Raw genomic sequence first — 19,124 nt, 5'->3', positions numbered from 1 at the left:
TAACACCTTATTTGAGAAAAACTATGGTTTCAAATTCTTTCAATCCTTATCTAGTTGACTGGGTGGCAGAATTTGATTTATAGTTTAAGCTGCCACTAAGGCTGCGTTCACTGGGAGTAAAACTGCGTTTCTTTTAAAGCTTAGGAATTTTTCTTTAGAGTCTCACTGTTTGCAGGTGATTAATTCTACCAATAACAATGACCCAGTGCAATTGGCACAAAGCTGCTAGTCAAAAGAAAGTGCTAGGGTACGTGACATGATTTCGTCTGCAAAAACGTAAAATATTAGTCTCGATTTTTTATTTTGTTATACCAGACCAGGTGCCCGAGGGTGACTCCAATACTCAGACCAGGGGTCAAAACTCAAAAGACCAATTCCATGCTTTCAGTTGAGTTAATCTTGGTACAATTTGTTCTTTTCCCTTTTCAAGGGTCTCATGCTTTTTCTCAGGGCCAATAAATTTCCAAGTTTACCCCCCAAGTGAGTAAAGCTAATGCAAATGGATGAATCTGCTGTAGTTTACTACCAGAAAATTTAATCTTATTACAAGCAGGATGTTCACAGTATGGGGATGAAATGTACATAGTACATATAAACTTTTAGCACAATTGGTAAGTGCAGCACAATATAGCACAAAGCTACAATAACGATAATCTCATTGCTAATGCATGACGAGTTTGATTCATACTAGAGCTTGTGCAGAATTATTTTGGCTCCATGTTGAGGTTGAAGAGTTATAATCTGGAAAGGGGCATGTGCATAAGATGGCGAAAGTTCAAACGAGAACTGCTGTAGGATCATTGCCAACGCCATTTTGGCTTCAACCATTGCAAAATTTTGCCCAATACAAATTCGGGGACCCCCTCCAAATGGCATATATGAGAATCTGCCTTTTGTTGCACTGAAAATGCCCTGGGAGAACCTTTCTGGCTTGAATTCATGTGCATTGCTGCCCCATATATCAGTGTCATAGTGGAGTAGCAGGATCGGCAACACAAATCCAATTCCACCTGGAAAATTCATATTGCCTAGTTGTGCTTCCTTGGGAATAGCCCGGATAAGCATAGCTGCAGGAGGGTATAACCTTAACACCTCTTGCAGTATCATTGATACCTACAATGGATAAAACAAAGTATTAACTCAAGTTCAATACTTAGCACAAGCAATTAAATTTGCAGAAAGAATACATAAAAAATGTGAAGAAAGTTATTGTTACTCACTGTTTTAAGATAATTTATCCCATCATAGTCTGGTTTTTTGCTTCCAAAAGCTTTTAGAACTTCTTCTCTTGCACTGGTTTGCCACTCTTTGTGTGCACTCAGTAAAACCATTGTCCACACAAGCAAATTTGAGGTAGTCTCTGACCCCGCAAAATAAAATAGTTTGCACTCATCTATAACCTCCTGGATACTCATTCCTATTCCTCGTTCTTCAATCTCCTTGGAATTGGATTCTGTTAAAATACCTAACAAATCATCGTCATTGTTGGCTTCTCCTCTCTGCTTTGCCAACTCTCTTTTTCTAATGATACTCTTGATTGAAACTTGTAATTCGGTGCATACTTCATTCATTCTCCTGCATGCTTTGGTTGGAATGTACCTACAAGTAATTTAGCAGCACCTTATTTTTTCAATATCAGATACATGATACATGTATTAAAGCTTTTACTGGTTCAGCTACTCACTAAAAGAAAAACTTCTGAATACTTGTGATTAATGTAAAACATGACTTAGGTAATGTTTCAAGGGTGAATTACCTCCAACCAGGTATAAAAGAAACCCATGCTAAATGAATGGCGAGGTGAGCTTGCTCTTTCTGGAGAAGAAAGATCTTTCTACCTTCTTCGTGGTTACTACCAAATGCAGTTCGAGATATAACATCCCCTGACATGTCCTCAAGATAGGGCCAAACATCAACTTCAGCTGAACCTGTCGCTGACACTAATTCTTCCCATTTCTTGAGCATCTCTTGGAAACTCAAATGCATTGCTGGCAGCATATTCTATCACATATAGAACAAAGTAACACATTAAAGGGAAGTCTCTACAGACTTTAAATGCTGAAATACTTTTATTAACTTGTGCTGGTGTAAACTAGGATTGCAGCAACCTTTAACTTGTCTACGTGAAAGGCTGGGCTGATTAACTTTCTATGCCTCGTCCATTTCTCATCTTCAGCTGTCAACAGCCCGCCAGTTATTATTTCGCCAATTGGGTTGGGGTATGGCTTTCTAAACACATTCGACTTGGACATAATCTCCTTGATTAGTTCTGGATCTAATATGTTGAGCCTTGGTTCAGGTCCCCACCACATATATGAATTTGCCTTACCTGCAACTCAACTCAATTAACTAAAACTGATAACCTGATCAAGCTGAACTGTATATATAGAAGATTACCGACTAAAAGAATCAAGTAATTAGTTTGATATGAAGAGAACTAAACAAAACTAACAGATATAGAATTTCAGATATAAAATTTGAACTGGTTTTATACTCTGGCAACGCTATTCGCTGGGATAACTATAGAGATATCACAATAATCCAAGACATTGACATACCATATTTTTTAACGATGTAATGAATGTAGGGCAAGGCATGCTGAGAGACATCACCGCAGAGCTTGATCTCTTTAGGTTGTTCCGCTTTAGTGACCCTTACATAGTCCCCCATGTCACCAAGAAGAATCCTGTAGGGATTTCCTTTGAAGCCCTGAGCTTTCAGGAACTTCTCTAGCTGCTTAGGTTTCAACCACACCTTATTTACTACCTTTTTTGTCACAGTCACAATTACAAGTATGACAACTGAGATTGCTATAGAGGATAACAATGAAATCGCCTTTGCATCCATTTTCAGTGCTGAAATAATATCACTCTCCTGCAGTTAAATGTACAAAATGAAGCCGGCCACATTTATACACATAGTTCTCTTGTCTGTACATGCTTTTGAAAGTGAATAAACAGGGGACTGGATGAATGAACTCTATGCATCTTGAGATCACCAATTTCTAGCTTGGAAGTTTCTTATTACAGATGTAATCAATGAAAGAAATTATTATATTATACAGCATTATTGCTCAGCACAATTGACTTTAGTTGTTAATTAGATTTTTATTGTATAATATTTCCAGGAACTACATTCTATCTGCATGAGGGCGCAGGGTAGTTAAAATGGTACCCAACATATACAAAAAGATGACAGATCCTGTCTTTTTGTGTGAAATCTTATATAACAGACAAACATCAGCAAGGCTAGCTATTTTTCCATATCTCATCCTCAGATCAGAGGTCAATTAGCAACAAACATTTATATTGATGAGATATATATACACACATTACGCTGCATATTAGCTCTGAACATCGAGACCATAGTGTAGGTCTTGATCTTTATTTTGAATTTAACATGCTGCACGTACATGGATGACTTATATTTTTCGCAGAAGCAAATGAGCACCATGTTGGGGTTGAAGGGTTAACACAAATGAAGGAGCATGAGTGTAAGAAGGTGAAAGCTCAAAGGAAAAGCGTTGAAGCACCATTGCTATGAAAATTTTTGCTTCCAACATCGCAAAATTGCTGCCAATACATATTCTAGGTCCCCAGCTGAAAGGGAAGAACGAAATCCGGTTATTGGTTGCTTTACTAATTCCCTGTGAAAATCTATCTGGTTTGAACTCTTTCGCATCCTCTCCCCATATTTCAGTGTCATGATGCACTAATAGTACTGGCAACAAAAACTGTACCCCAGGAGGCAGTGTCATCTGTCCTAGTTTTGTTTCTTTGTAGATGACTCGGGTAAATATTGTGGCAGGAGGATACAATCTCAGAACCTCGTACAGAATCATTGTTACCTAGAACAAATAATATCACATTTACGTCAGATGAGGTGCTATTAGTATCAGTACCTGAGAAGTGTAACAATTTTTAACTACTTACTATCTTGAGGCGGCTTAGTCCCTCATAATCTGGTTGTCGGGTTCCAAATACTTGAAACACCTCTTCTCTAGCATGAACTTGCCAATTTGGGTAAATGCTCAATAGAATCATTGTCCAGGTTAGAAGATTTGATGTGCTTTCTTGACCAGCAAAATAAAATGTTTTGCACTCCTCAATTATTTCTGATGTGTTCATACCAAGGTTACTGTTGTCTCCGTTTTCTTGAATTTCTTTTCGACTAGTTTTCATTAACAAGCTCAATAAGCCACCGTCCTTATCATCTTCTCCCAAATTCATGGTCTTCTCCCTTTTTTCAGTGATATCTTTAAAAAGGCATTTCAACTGAGAGTTGATTTCTTTTAATCTCCTGTTTCTCCTAGTTGGCAAATAGCTTCACATATCGGAAAGAAGACAACGTAAATGTGATATAATGGCTAATACAGAACAGATATGCACAGGAGGAGATTCAGAAAAATGATAATGTGCGTTTACCTCCACCCTGGAATGTAAACAGATTGAAGAACTTGGACCGTGAGCTGAGCCTGTTCTTTCTGAAGTTGATGTATTCTTCGACCTTCTGTATAGCTGCTACCGAAAGCAGTTCTGGAAATTACGTCGCTAGTTAAGGCCTCAATATAAGGGTGCACATTCAACTCACAAACTGCACTGGAGTTTCCGTCTACTAAGACCTCCCATGCCTTCATCATGTCGCTAGAGCACAAGCACATTGCCGATAACATATTCTAGATCACAAGAAATGCACAATTTTTATTACAGTATATTACTGTGCTCAACTTTATCGCTAAGAGTGTCAACTATAATTTAGGATATCAGTAGACTAACGTGCCTCTAATTTGTCAACATGGAAAGCTGGATTAATGATTTTCCGATGCTTGCTCCATTTTTCATCCTCATAGCCTGACAAGCCGGATACTAGAAACTTTGCAAGAGGATTAGGAGTGGGTTTCTTAAAATCCGTGTTATTCATTAGAATTTCTTTGATCAGCTCTGGTTCCAGAATGTTTACCCTTGCTACTGGACCAATCCATGAAAATGAACTCTTTCCTGAGAAATATTAAATGTTTTCACTTTGATAAGACATCGTTTTAGGCAATCAAGATCTCACTAATTAATACTGTTATTGTTCTGACCATACCATAGCTAGTTAGATTCGTGTTGTGATGACAGAAGCCCTGATCGTTAAATGTGGTATGCATAATGCATCTCTCTCCTATACTACAATATCAGTACTACTTTAGGGAATCAGCTTTCCTATGGAATCTATGAATGTCAATTATTCTTTCAATATCTAGAAGTCTCTACATAAACAAATTATCTAGTCCAAGACGTGAGAGTATGGTCTGCATATATTTAACCTCGTATGGTCTATTTGGTTTAAGCTAAATTATGCAGCAAAAACATTTTAAGTTCACATAGCCCCATGAACCGGACGTGTGTATTAGGTACCTAGAATTAGTACTTATTCAGTATCAGAACTGTTTCCTAACGTATGTGTGGTTCTGGGGAGGGGTGATAATGCACGGATACAGCTTACTTTTGCTTGTTAATGCTGCAACAGATACTGTCTACTGCTTTGCTTGAAAAGCCACTAGCTAGTAACCTGGAATCGGAGAACTGGCAACTAGCTAGAAACTACCCGAAAGGCCACAAGATTTGGCCTTCAGCCAATTATAAACATTGTAATTACAATCAGTATAAAACATAAATAACATATCACCTACACACATTCCTTTGCATCAAATTTATGTGGTAAGATTCGTAAAAGTTGTACAATCAAGTAGCAATATGAATAATTAACTTGAAGTTCAATATTAAAAATTATAGTGTGTGCTGTGAGTGTGACAAGGGGGAGTAGAATAGTATAACTGAGGGATCAACAATTATATGTGTATCTGTGCATGTACGACGTACCATAAGTCTTGACAATGTGATGATGGAAAGGGAGGACTCGAGGAAGAATATCATCACAGATGTTAATAGGATATGAATTAGCAAGTTCTGCCATATGTTTGATCTCCTTAGTGTCACCGTAGAGCAGGCGATATGAATTACCAGAAAGACCTTGCTCCCTTAACATATTTTCGACCTTTTTTGGCCTCAACCACACCCAAGTTAGCACCCTCCAAGTCCATAAAATGGCACCCAAGAAGATTGCTGCAATCACAAGTTTCAGTTCCATGTCTTTAGTATATGTATGGGAAAGGAGAGCTGGTAATGTGAGAAGAAGAGTGAAATGCATGACGAATTTATAGGCCATGTTGATTCGTGAAGAAAGAAGGTGGTGATCAGCTATTGGTTTATTAATCTATAAGCTTAATATCGCACTTCTCTCTGGAATCTCCTTTATATTAGCTATAGATTATGGACCACTTGAGTTTAATTACACATATTTCTTTTCCTTAGTGCATGCCTGAGGAGGGGAGGAGTTTATGAAGGAGGATTCCGATCCGTGAATAACATGAAACTAATCAGCCTATACCTAGTGAAGTACAGAGACCAGCATAATATACATATAAATTGTTGCATTATACAATATTATCAAGGTCCAAAATATTCACAAGCACGATGTTTAAATCGTCGCCTTGCAATTTGAATATATCTGGATTCCATAAATTTTTAAATGACAGCTGCATATTGATTTTGCAGAGTTTCAGTGTCACTTCTTTGTGGTCTCAGCCTTTTACTCTTTGAACACATTTGCAGTACATTACATTTGTCAAAGTTAAGAAAGTCCAGAAATCAGGTTTATACATCACTATGTGATACTTGAAACGGAATCAACACTGGAAAGATGACAAAAATGAATCTGTTAATTTCCGAAGATCAAATGATCAGAAGATTCAAAATATAGTTGTCGCTCATTTCTAACTCCACCAGGGATCTTCAGTGCCCCGAGTTCCCCAGATTGTCCCCGAGTACATTAATCCATGGAGCTAATTGCAAAACGCATCCCTTGGTTTGGCCCAGTTACACTTTATTACGTTGATTTTAGATAATTACATAATGCATCCCTTAACATATTTTAGCGACACACATTGAACCTTTTTGACCCATTTTCGTCTATTTTGACCTATCACTATGTTAATTAAAAAAATAAAACAGAGTTAAGAACCTATAAATTACCTTTTAGATAATTTCTGATTCTATTTCATCCTTTTAATTTTCACGGGGATATGTCAAAATAGACATAAATAGTAATACAGGCCAGAAGGGTTAAAAATGCGGCGCCAAAATATGTCAAGGGATGTATTGTGCAATTAATTAAAGTTTAGGTAACGAAGTGCAATTGGCCCGAACTAAAGGGATGTGTTTTGCAATTATCTTTTAATCTGTAGATCACAGCAGAAGCAGCAAAATTGAAAAATAAATGAAACCAAGGCATGTACTACAACTTAACTAGGTTTCATCCTGCAGAGTGCAGACTGTAAATACCAGATCCAACAGTTAAGATGTTCCACATTGTGTTCACCATTCCTACAACAAAAGTGTTGAGATAAGTAGAGGCAGAGGGAGAGGGAGTTTGTGTTCCCCGTTTATTAACACATCACTAATCTATTCTTGCTCCTAATTAACTAGGATTTTGAATTCTTGATACACAGATTATAATTAATAACAGGCATCACCCACATGCACATCACTTAATTTCTGGGGAATTCACTGGCTGTCAAAATCACGTTTCAAGTATATTAGTCCTGCTGCATCTTGTTCACTCAATCTAGCTAGCCTCCCCAGCTACTTGCTTATTTATATACGCCCTTGACTTTTACTAAATTAAACAAATCCTTTTTCTTCAATCAATAGCATACATATTTATGAATCAATAATTTATAATGCATGAAAATATTATACATTATTATTGTAGTACAATTATATACAAATTCCCATGTATATATTCTTGTCCTTTGCTTGAAATGATGATGGTGCGAGTGACGAAAAACATGCACTGACAAAACTACTAGTAGCTGATAAATCGGATGCATAAGAACATGAAACGTATAATATATATAATTAAGTGGGCAAATCAAAAAGACTTGGACCATCAAGAAAACTAGGAACCTAGTACCTTGTCTTAATACAAGAGATTAAAGCATCTGCTTTAAGTAATCAAGAAATCAAGTACATAAATCATGTTATGCCTATTAACATATAGACTGGGGACCAATGTACCCCATGTTAGACTTGATTACTCTCTGTTTTGTAATAATTTCTACTTTTTAATTTGCCAATTTTCATCTTGATTACAACTGTCTAACAAAGAAACACATGCATAGTTTCTGGGAGCATAATTTCAGTAGCAACAAATATAGGTAGGTAGAGCTTCTACCATGATTTGGCTTTAACTTATCAACCTAACTCAACTCCGCGGCTCCAATGACAAGCACAGAATGTGTTCCCAAGTCCGAATCATCGCACCATATATTTCAGGGGAAGGGATGGGAATGAACAAAAACACATAGCACAATGAATAAGAAAAACTAAAATTAGTACATCCAAACAGCAGCAAAAAATTGAGAAAACAGTTGCACTTTTCACCCTGATACTGTCTCTCTTTTGTTTTATAAGGCATTTGATCGCACACACTGTCAAGCACTTTGATTTTATCAGATTCTACTATTGAATATCAAGGTTTCATTGCAGAACTTCAACAAAAACATTGAGTTCAAGTGGAGAATAATCAACTACACATATTATTCTACATTGATTTCTTATTAAAAGGTCAGGCTAATAGGCTGATTTATATTGAAATAGATATGAGATTTAAAATCACATTATTTCATATTAAGAGTCAGATATATATTTTATACATGACAAGTAATATGCGGCAGATTCATGATATTCCTATATGCATAATGTTTACAAACGAATTTGGTAGTAAAAAAAATTTGAAGTTGTCACCAAAATCAAGATTTGAGATGGTAATTCTTGATCTCATAAAAGATCAGAGAGTGGTGGTTTTATGATTTAGGGTAGTGGAAGATTGTAGATATAAAGAAAACTAGAATTTTCTACACAAATCTCTTATCCTAAAATGTCAAGTCATACATGAGAGTCGGCCGCTCCATCTTCCTCTAACCCTAGCCTCCTTCATCTCCTTCTCCACCCCTTCTATCCATCCCTATCTATCTCCCTTCCTCCCATCTCAATTCTCCCGCCACCCATTCTTCATTCACACAACACATCTTCTCTTCTTTTCAATTCTCAATCAATAATCCTCTTTGTATGTTTTCTCTTCAATAAAATCGAGTTTTGTTCCACAAAATTCGGAAAACTCATTTGAGTTCTTCGTTGTCTTATGTCTGAGTCATTATTTGTGTGTTTGAGTGTCTCGCTTTGTGCGATGTGTCTCGCTTTATGCGACGTGTTTGTATTGAAAATGAATTTTACGGTGTATTGGGAGATCCCGAGAACTCGCATCAACAAAACTTTCGGCAGGTCTATAGCTGGTATCCGGCAGGTAGATAGCTGGGTTGCGTTTGGAACAGTAGTGAAAATCGCATGTGCTCACCTCTCACAAAATATATTTGTTCATAACATGAGGCCAACCGAGTCCTCTGAACATTGTACTATCCATGAAATTACTGTGAGGGTCAATTGTGAAGCTACTGATTTCGGAGGAGATGCAGGTTGGATTGCACAAGAAACCATCATCTTCATTTTTAATTTTCAGAATATTTGTATTCAGTTAGTTAAGCAATCCGGAAACAAAGCGGCTAATTATTTAGCTCGTTTATTTGTTTTTCAACCTGGTTGCATGATCAATTGGGGGTTTGTCCCGATTGAATCTTTTTCGTATTAATGAAATCTGCTCTAAATTTTGGCAAAAAAAAAAATGTCAAGTCATACATAGTTTTTATAGCATAAAAAATATATTAGAATTTGCTTTTTCTTAAAAAAAAAAACACTTTTCTAGAAGGTCTTATACGATAAGACTTGGTACGGCCTGAAGGTTCAGCTACAATCTCGAGACTTTACAAATCAAACTTGGATTTGGAATCTCCGAATTACCCACTACCATCAACCTCATGACTTTTTCAAATGAAAAGGCATGTCCTTACTCTCCGATTTAGACAACCCTGTGGAAGCAAGTCCTTTTAAAAAGGATCTTCTAAGAGTCGCCTATAAACTCTCTCATGAGAATAATTCACTAGAATGTAGAGTTCAAGTCATTTTGATACTCCTCGGGGATAATAAATCATCAGAATACGAAATATAGTCTTAAGAGAAAAAAAAAACCCTACACCAAAGGCATCTTTACACCAAAGACACTCCCTCAAATGGAAGATGAAAGTTTCCCACAAGAACATATTCAAATATCAGAGAATTTACCTCCCAAATATCATTTATCTCTCCTTCCCAAAATTGGGTTCACCCTTGCAACTTGGGCTCACATTACCTTATAGGTAGGGTGAGCTTTAGTTCCAAGGCTCAAGACTCAAAAGTCCATGTTTAATCATGTTTTGCTATTCGGGTCTTTTAAACCGTAGTCCAGCTCATTTAAGTCCAAGTTAAAGTAAAGGTCAATGATTTACTATGAAATCTAAGAACATCTCAAATTCTATCCCGAATACGCATTTACGAGAATTCAATTTCATCTTATAGTTCATGTTTTTCCCAAATAATCAAATTAGATTTATTTATGTAGGGGTGGATGAAAATAAATGGCTTTTTCAACATTTTTTATTGAAGAGCAACGAACAACCAGAACATATAACTATATAAGTGGAACATATATAGATGACTTTTCTTATAACTTGAACATACAACTTCTCCTTTAAATTTTGAATATCATCCATTTGACTATGTTTTTCATTGATAAAATCATGCCCAAATATATAATGTGGTTGGAAACGTAAAATATAAAATTGTTTATAACAATTTCAAGGATAATTGTGATTTCTTATACTATGAAATTTTTCGTCACTGTAAATTTAGATTACGTAAATATGAGATTATATTGAGAGTTGGATAAACAATATGACGAGCTTAAAAGGTCTGTAAAAAATATAAAAGTATGTACAGTAAAGAAAGATGCGCACGTGCACATAACAAATCAGGATTCTTGCAATATTCGCATCTAAAATTTAATGTCTTATACATCTAGTTACATTTATTGAGTGTGAAAATATTCGAAATGGAAGAAAGAATAATAGAAATCGAGCATGTTGAAAACACAAGTACGGGAGATCTTGATCTTGAGAACAACAATAACATGAAAGTATTAGATTTTGTGTCTTGGAAGCAACGAGATTAAGTTATACATAAACGAGTATGAAAATATACACAGCAAATGGAAAAATGGTCCCAGATCTCACAAAATCTGGAAGTAATGTCCTGAATAACAGAGTTCAAAACAATGGCCCCAAATAACAGTTATTAACGTCTGATAATCTAGTATTTTCAATTTGGGAAGAAAACGTTAGATCGTATAGCGTTTTGTTATTTTAACCCCAGCAAAACCCTACATCATGCATTTGTGGATTAAGCTCGTGATTTTGTTCTGACAAAAATCCTGAATTGAGTTAGTGATTCCATTTTGACAAAAATTCTTGACATGGGTACTTAATTATGGTGTAACAAATATATTATTTTGATCAGGGTGATTCCGTTATGATGAATAAATTGACTAGGACGGACAATTCTATTTTGATGATGAATTAGTGAAAAGGGTGATTCTATTTTGAATTTCTATATATTTAATACGATGAATATCAATCAGTTCGAGGACATTTTATCACATAAGAATAAGTCAGGGTCATATATCATTGTAAGAATAAGTGATCATACTATATGCATACAATGATTTGTAGATAATAAAAACACTCCCAGACATTCAGAATAAAGTAAATTCCACTTTGCACCCAATATCTTAGAATGTTTTCTTGATTTGATCTTAGTGTATAAAACATGGCATGTTGCACCCCAAATTTACGATTTTTCACATTTTGCACCTTTTTGACTGTTTTCCATCCAAATTTCCGTTAAAGTTAACGGATGGCAGGGGCATAACTGAGAATTGGAAAACAGTTAAAAAGGTACAAAATGGAAAAACTGAAAACTTGGAATGCAACATATTATGTTTTATAAGTGAGATCAAATTGAAAAATCATCCTAAATATTAAATGCAAAATAAAATTTACTCTTCAAAATAGTATATAAAATATGAAATTTTTACTCCAAATAAATTCTTGTTTTGTAGTTGAAAAGAAAAGGCAACTGGAGGAAAACACCCCCCATCTACTTTTTCACATTTACTTCTTCCGGATTTCGGTTAACATTGATATCCCCGATTTTCATTTTTATAAAATCACATGTCTACAATATACAACATACGAGTGGGATGTATGTCTACAATATACAACATACGAGTGGGATGTATATTTGTCAATATACATGTAAATACAATGCACTTAGTACTCCATAATATAAAATACTCATTTGTTACCCTGTGACAAACAAACTTGTTCAATGCAGTTCAATAACATAACAAGTCAACATTTTACATGGAAAAAACATATAGCTATGAATAATTGTACAACCTAAAACAAATATCTGCAATACCAACTTTACAAGAAGCAGCTCCACCTCAGCACATAAGCATCAATCCCACTCATCAGATGTCAGACCAAATACCACAGCAATAGCAGCAAGAACAGCCTGCAAAAACAAGAGGAGTTTTAGTTGCTTTATCAGGCTATCAAATCCGAGTGTCAGATAAAGCTTGATATAAATGTTAATGCATCCACTAAACTAGCTGTCTAGCTCGTACTAATATTTTATGTGATCTGCCAGTTCCTCCTAGTTCACTTGGATAATCGTGAACAGGCGAGTGGCAGACATATAGCAAAATATCTAGAGTTGTACAGTACCAATGTGTTCCATTGTCTCCAGACACATCCATTTTAAAAAAAAATAAAAGATTGTATAATTTTCCTAAGGATTAGAGAGGCAGTGTAGTAATATATTTTACAGGCATAGAACAGTAGAAGATGTGCAGCCGATCCAGTAAATTTGAAAAAATGGAAAATGAATTATATCAGGGAAAAAAGTTAATCGGGAACTAATATTTCTAAATAAACAAAGCAGCCCAATAGTCCATATGCTTGTGTTCTGGAGAATTAGGATATAAAATGAATGAGAGTATCCAGGAGAGCAATGATATTAACACCACAGAATCCCATTTTCAGCACAAAATGCAGAGTAAAAGGAACACGCTTTGCACTATAAATGACAGGAACCCAGCATTTTGCGGCAATAATAAATTTACACAAAGGCGGAATATTTTCTGCTTATGTAACTGGTCTGAGATAAAAAGACGACTTACAGCTATAGTGCACGCAACATATCCTGGTTTCTCCCGATGGTCATATCTGGCACAGAGTAGAACAAATGCACCAATATACCAAGGGATACCAGCAAGAAAGAAACCAATTATGAACCTTCAAAAATATAAAGGTAAGGGGTGTCATGTTCAAAAGTTACTACAATTTAAATATTTATACTGTAGATAAATAAATAGTACCATCAAAAGAACCTTTGTTAAATAAACTTTTACAGTGAACATATATTTTCTAAGCTGACAGCATAGCTATACTGTTTTGGTAAGTAATTGTGTTTATGATCTCAAATATAGACGCTACTTTCTTAAATAATTGTGTACGCAAGCGCATAGCAAAGTTTGCGACTAAGTAACTTTTGACTAAAAAGCTACATTCAACTCTAGACTGTAAATCCCAGAAACACTGATATAGTAGTGACTAACTAACTATGCAAACTATGTGAATCCAGAACAATATTAAATTAATCTGTAGCTCTGCTACTAGTTAAATCTGCAAAGAACATGCAAAAATGACTTTGCTTTGAGCTTGATTTTGATATAATGCTAGTCTAGAAAGCATAAGGATGCAGAACTAGTTAAATGTAAGACTGGTGACATAAAAGATAGATGACAATACTACGGGAGTGTTTGTACTTTTATCCTCTTTTAGGAGTTTAAAAAGCTAAACCAAACAGGCCATATACAAGGCAATCGTTCTCGAGCTTTATAAGCATCAAAATTGCCATGACCTATTTCAGTGAAAACTCAGACATCGCTTTATTTTTGTGATTATTAGATACTAATACAGCTAGGAATCTTGCTTTTGTAGCAGAAGATAGCTTTCACAATATATCATGACTTTGAAACATTACAAGTGACTTTTCTTTGTACCGATGTTCAAGCTTCAAGGAGAAAAGAACATCTTGCAGTAGGTAGAACAGAAAAAGACTATACTAGATTTCTGTCCCTGCCATAAAAATTAAATCAACTATACACAAACACTAATAACAAGTAGATTGATCGCTAAAAGCATGTTTACTTGAGAACTTAGGTTAGTTATATATATCGACCATATTTTCCTTTAAGTTTCTTAAAGTTGGTTGCAATTTATTTTTATATTTAAATAAATTGACACAGAAATACAGTATCAAAAGTTAACTTACAGGAACCAGGCACATCCAATACCACAACAAGGAAGCCGGCGCTCTCTGATTGGTCTTCCTTCAGCAACTGCATACCCTAGGCCATCAAAAAGAGAGAGCATATAGGATAAAAGCCTTCAAGGGACATGTTTAAACCAGGTATTTCAAGCATAATGCATAGCAAGGTACATTCGCGAGAAATTACTGTGACAGCACATGAGAATCACAAAGAATATATAACTGGTCGGTGTCTAAAAATTAAATAAAGTACAAATTGCTCGAAGTAATTGTCACACTCCTGCGTGGCCCAATGTCCAACTCTACAAGGACCTTACAATGGCCATGAGGGAGATCATATGATGAAACCTATGAACCTTGACAATCAAGAACTGAATCAAAGTCCCTATTTGGCCCTCAGGTCACCTTAATTAATAAGCAATCTAACATTCCGCACATTACTTAATATTGAAGTGACAGTAACTAAAATATAATATTAACAAACACATCAAGCAGTTCACAGCTGGAATCCCCAGCAAGTATTAATGTCCCCCCCTGCAGCTCTTTCAAACAAATTTATATCATTTCACATCCTCTTATCAAAAAGTCAAGATCCTACCCAAACAATTGATTAATCGATCATATCATCTCAACCAAAGTTCTAGTAATTATAAAAAATAACAAATTACAAAACTATATAATCAATCGGTTTTTCTAGTGCGTGCGCAGAAGTTTATAAGTTTGGACTCATTTTTATTGGCTCTAAGATCTTAATAATGGTGGACCCCCTAATATACAACCACCACACCAATCAAAATCTCCCAAACATATAAATTTTCGCGCTTAGCATGTGCCCACCATGAGCACACAGTAGACAAACCCATAATCAATTAGATCAAAAACAATACATCATTAATTAATCCTTGAATCATGATCAATTCAATATCACTATCCACTACTCTCGGCAACTTCCCACAAATTCCATAAACTAATATCAGTACATTAAAGTCATAAACAGCTGAGTCAAATAAAACACACAGATATACAAAAACAATAACAAGGGTTGATTTAAACAAACCTGGAACAGAAGACTGGTAGCCATGGGCATAATGGTGGGCCTGTGAAGTGGGCTGAGCATAGTGTCCAGGCGGGGGAGCAGGGTGGGGGAAGCCCATAGCTGGCTGGGGCTGTGGATAATTAGCAACCCCTTGAAAAGTACCATACTGGATTGCTGCTGCTGGTGGTTGTTCTTCATCATGGTGGTGATAATGATAATCACCCTTTTCTTCACTCATTTTTTTTAGTTCAAGTAATAATCTGTGTGAATTTTCTGGGGTTTTCCAGAATTTTATTAATCTACTTTGTGATGGTACTTATTTTTTGTAGATCAAAATGGTAGTTGATGTAATGATGATAGACAGAGATATTTATAAGATGTCGTGTGTAGAGACAATTTTAGTCGTGATCAGATGTTGTGTTTATCTAATCTGTTTAGACTGTTGGCTGTCAAAATAATTCGAAAAATCCGATATCCGTTCGAAATATCTGTATTCGTATCCGGAAAAAAACGGATATTATCCGTATCCGACGTCAACCGGATATTATCCGTATCTGAATCCGAGTATTTAGGATACGGATACGGATACAGGCACATTCGAATCCGTAAATATCCGAATCCGAAAAATAAATAAATAAATAAATAAATATTATGTATAATATAATATTTTATTTGGTTTAAAATATATTTATAATAATATTTATATTATAAACTAAACTAAGCATATGCATATTTTATTATATTTAATATTCAAAAATATAACACTTCACTGAATAAAGCCGTAAAGATAAAAATGGAAAAGTAAAGACTACGGACCCCAAGAGTCCAAAAAGACCAAAACCCTTGTCCATCGATCTGTCTTCTACAATCGCACAAGCCTCTTCACTTCGTTGCCGTGAACATAAACACTTATTGCCGCCGTGAACCCACCTCGACAAGTTCGAAATCTCATCCTATCTCATGAGCCACGCCTTATCCCTCAATCCTTATTAACGAAAAAGGTTAGTTTGTCGATCTGAAATTCAATTTCTTTATGTAACTAGTTAATTAGGGTATGTGATATCACTAATTTAAACTGTGAATTGTTATCTTCAAAGCCTTTTAAGATTCCATCACACACTTTGCTTACAAACTTCCTCATTGTTTACTAATGGTTCACAGAATCAGTATCTAACCACCGATGCCTATTGTCATATAACACACTAACATAATGTATTTCTCATCTCAGTCTTATCATCTGCACTACAAAGACCCGTTTTTGGAGCCGGAGAGAGGCTGGACCATGGAGCCGTGAATTTCATAAAATTTTTGCAATTTTTGAAAAATGGGTTCGGATTCGGATATTATCCGTATCCGGATAATATCCGCCGGACTCGGATACAGATATTTTTTTCCCGGATAGTTCCGGATTCGGATACGAATTCGGATACGGTTTTGGGTTCCCGGATTCGGATTCGGATATAGCTGTATCCGTATCCTAAATATCCGTTTGACAGCCCTTCTGTTGGCTGCTTAAACCTCTACACGTGGATTTTCTACTCCAGAATTGTACTGATTGACGAATCAAACATGAATTTGGGCCTAACTGGATCATCATGCACGGGGCTAGTGCCAGAGACTTGCTGACCCATTTTAAAATTTTGATTTTCGGAAACTATTGTTCCCATTAGAGATTTTGTTAAGGGACAAATTTTGTGATAATATATTTAAAATTTGCTGGGATGATCGAAAAACGAGAATAAGGGATTTTCGGTTTTTGATTGTTTGGAGTTGAGTTGAGAGGTGTTTCAATATGTTGAAGTGGGAGTTGAGAGGCGTATATATAGCTTTTTATCCTCATGATTTTTTCTTTTTCAGAAAGTGAAAATAATTAACTTGTGACTAAGGTTGAAGTTGACGAAATAAGTTAGATAAATAATAAGAGATGTGGACAAAGATTAAATTTTTGTGGGTGAAACTATTTATTTTATGCGCGTGTATTTGTTTATTTTGTTAATAAGTTTTTAAATTTTTCAGATAGAAAAAAAGTGTGTCATGATAACTTTTAATTCTTTCTGTTTTCATTTTTGACGGGATATTATGATAGGTGATCTAGATGAAAATTTTTGAGCTTGATGACTCGATTGCAAATTTGTAATCAGTTGGGTGATCAAAATGTCGCTTCAACATATTACACATGCCACGATAGATTTATATAAGTTCAGCTTTCCGTTGATTTTTTAACGGAGTGTAATAACCAGTAACCTGAATAGAAATTTTAAATAGTACTACCTACATCCCAAATTAGATGAACTAGTTGACTTTGGGCACGTAACCTTAGATGCATTGACCGTCTACTCTCGAAATTTATTTTTTTGTTTTTTCTTTTGTAAATGAAAATTTCATATTTTAATTTTTATTTGCAAAAATAAAATTTTAAAATTAAGTCATGTAGTTATGCGGTCAATGAATTTTGAATTGTGTGCCTAAAGTCAACGAGGTCATCTAATTTGGGATGGAGGGAGTATAATGATGTGACTAGAAATTTTTTAAATTGAATGATCTAATTACAAATTTTCGATCAGTTGAGTGATCAAAACGCTATTTAATCCGAGCAACACAATGGATAAGGTGGAGAAAGAGTGGGCACAGCATAATAAAGTAAAGTAAGTGTGCCGACGATGCACATGAACACAACATGACAAAAAGGGCGAAATAGCCAGCCAGCTGCGGCACTACCGAGACTTTTGTTTAACATTAACATAACAAAATCTCATCTAATCAAATTTTTCCATGGGAATATGGGATTCAGTTTTAAAGATAATCACGTGTAACTATACAAGTAAGATTATATTATACACCTCCTGACAAAAAAGAGATTATATTATACACCTATGTGACCTCAGGTCGATTGGACTGGATTATTTAATCACACGTCCCAAGAGCTTATACGAAAGATTGAAACACTTGCACATCGGAGACTTTTCAATTCCGAAATAATATTACTTACATCCTCCGTTCTGCTCCCTCAGGCGTGTGCGCGTGGCGATTAGAAAAAATATAATTTAGTAAAAAAAAATGAGAGAAAAACAAAATAGTGAAATCAATTAATATTTAATATATAAATTAAATATAATATATAAATAAAATTTTATATTATAAATTTTTACTAGAATATATACAATTAAAAAGGACGTCTCAAAATAATTGTATAAAAATAAACGGGCAAAAAGAATATCATTTCTCTCGACATTTTTCAATGTCGCTTATTCTTTTGTATTTCAAAAATTCTCGATGTAGTAAATTTTTATAGTATAAAATTACTTACGTCCACTAATTTTTATCCGCTTATTTGCATTTATCAATCAATTAAATAATCGCAAGTTTATAACCTTACTCATTTTCTATATTATAATAATTTAATTTTCTTAAATTCCACCCCTTGCCTAATTTTATAAATTTGATGGAACTGAATTCAAACATTTACATTTTAGGAAAATTTGTATAATTATTTAGCCATCTAAAATTGAGAGAAATTTTGTATTTGTACTTCCAATTAAAAGTAATTCATTAGTTCGAGTAATCAAAAGTTGAGTGAAACTTATAAAAATATTTAAATAATTTTGTTTTGTGCGAGTTGATTTCTGAATTGTTTTTAGTCGGTTCTGGAGTTGTTTTTG

General features: G+C 35.0%; 3 protein-coding genes and 1 long non-coding RNA gene across 4 annotated transcripts; 1 reads left to right on the top strand and 3 right to left on the bottom strand.

Annotated features, from left to right (window-relative positions):
* Nucleotides 1–500: 500 nt before the first annotated feature.
* LOC108222195 (cytochrome P450 CYP72A219-like) lies at nt 501–3,018 on the bottom strand. Its single transcript, XM_017396100.2, has 5 exons — nt 2,559–3,018; nt 2,109–2,329; nt 1,757–2,001; nt 1,221–1,599; nt 501–1,113 (listed from the first exon to the last, which is right to left on the bottom strand). Exons 1-5 carry the CDS (start codon nt 2,845–2,847, stop codon nt 688–690), a joined length of 1,560 nt encoding a protein of 519 aa, XP_017251589.1. The 5' UTR covers nt 2,848–3,018; the 3' UTR covers nt 501–687.
* A 271-nt stretch (nt 3,019–3,289) lies between these two features.
* On the bottom strand, nt 3,290–6,248 carry LOC108221491 (cytochrome P450 CYP72A219-like). Its single transcript, XM_017395365.2, has 5 exons — nt 5,865–6,248; nt 4,780–4,997; nt 4,425–4,675; nt 3,933–4,323; nt 3,290–3,847 (listed from the first exon to the last, which is right to left on the bottom strand). The coding sequence occupies exons 1-5, from the start codon at nt 6,208–6,210 to the stop codon at nt 3,422–3,424; spliced, it is 1,632 nt and encodes a 543-aa protein (XP_017250854.2). The 5' UTR covers nt 6,211–6,248; the 3' UTR covers nt 3,290–3,421.
* A 6,117-nt stretch (nt 6,249–12,365) lies between these two features.
* LOC108220009 (large ribosomal subunit protein eL20z) lies at nt 12,366–15,893 on the bottom strand. Its single transcript, XM_017393640.2, has 4 exons — nt 15,487–15,893; nt 14,433–14,508; nt 13,276–13,390; nt 12,366–12,608 (listed from the first exon to the last, which is right to left on the bottom strand). The coding sequence occupies exons 1-4, from the start codon at nt 15,701–15,703 to the stop codon at nt 12,552–12,554; spliced, it is 465 nt and encodes a 154-aa protein (XP_017249129.1). The 5' UTR covers nt 15,704–15,893; the 3' UTR covers nt 12,366–12,551.
* A 342-nt stretch (nt 15,894–16,235) lies between these two features.
* Nucleotides 16,236–17,187, top strand: LOC108222264 (uncharacterized). Its single transcript, XR_001806932.2, has 2 exons — nt 16,236–16,466; nt 16,694–17,187. It is a non-coding gene; the product is annotated as an uncharacterized LOC108222264 (long non-coding RNA).
* The last annotated feature ends 1,937 nt before the right edge of the window (nt 17,188–19,124 follow it).

Source organism: Daucus carota, chromosome 5 (genome assembly GCF_001625215.2).
Source record: "Daucus carota subsp. sativus chromosome 5, DH1 v3.0, whole genome shotgun sequence".
Classification (NCBI taxonomy): Eukaryota; Viridiplantae; Streptophyta; class Magnoliopsida; order Apiales; family Apiaceae; genus Daucus; species Daucus carota.
This window is presented reverse-complemented; position numbering and strand designations above follow the sequence as displayed.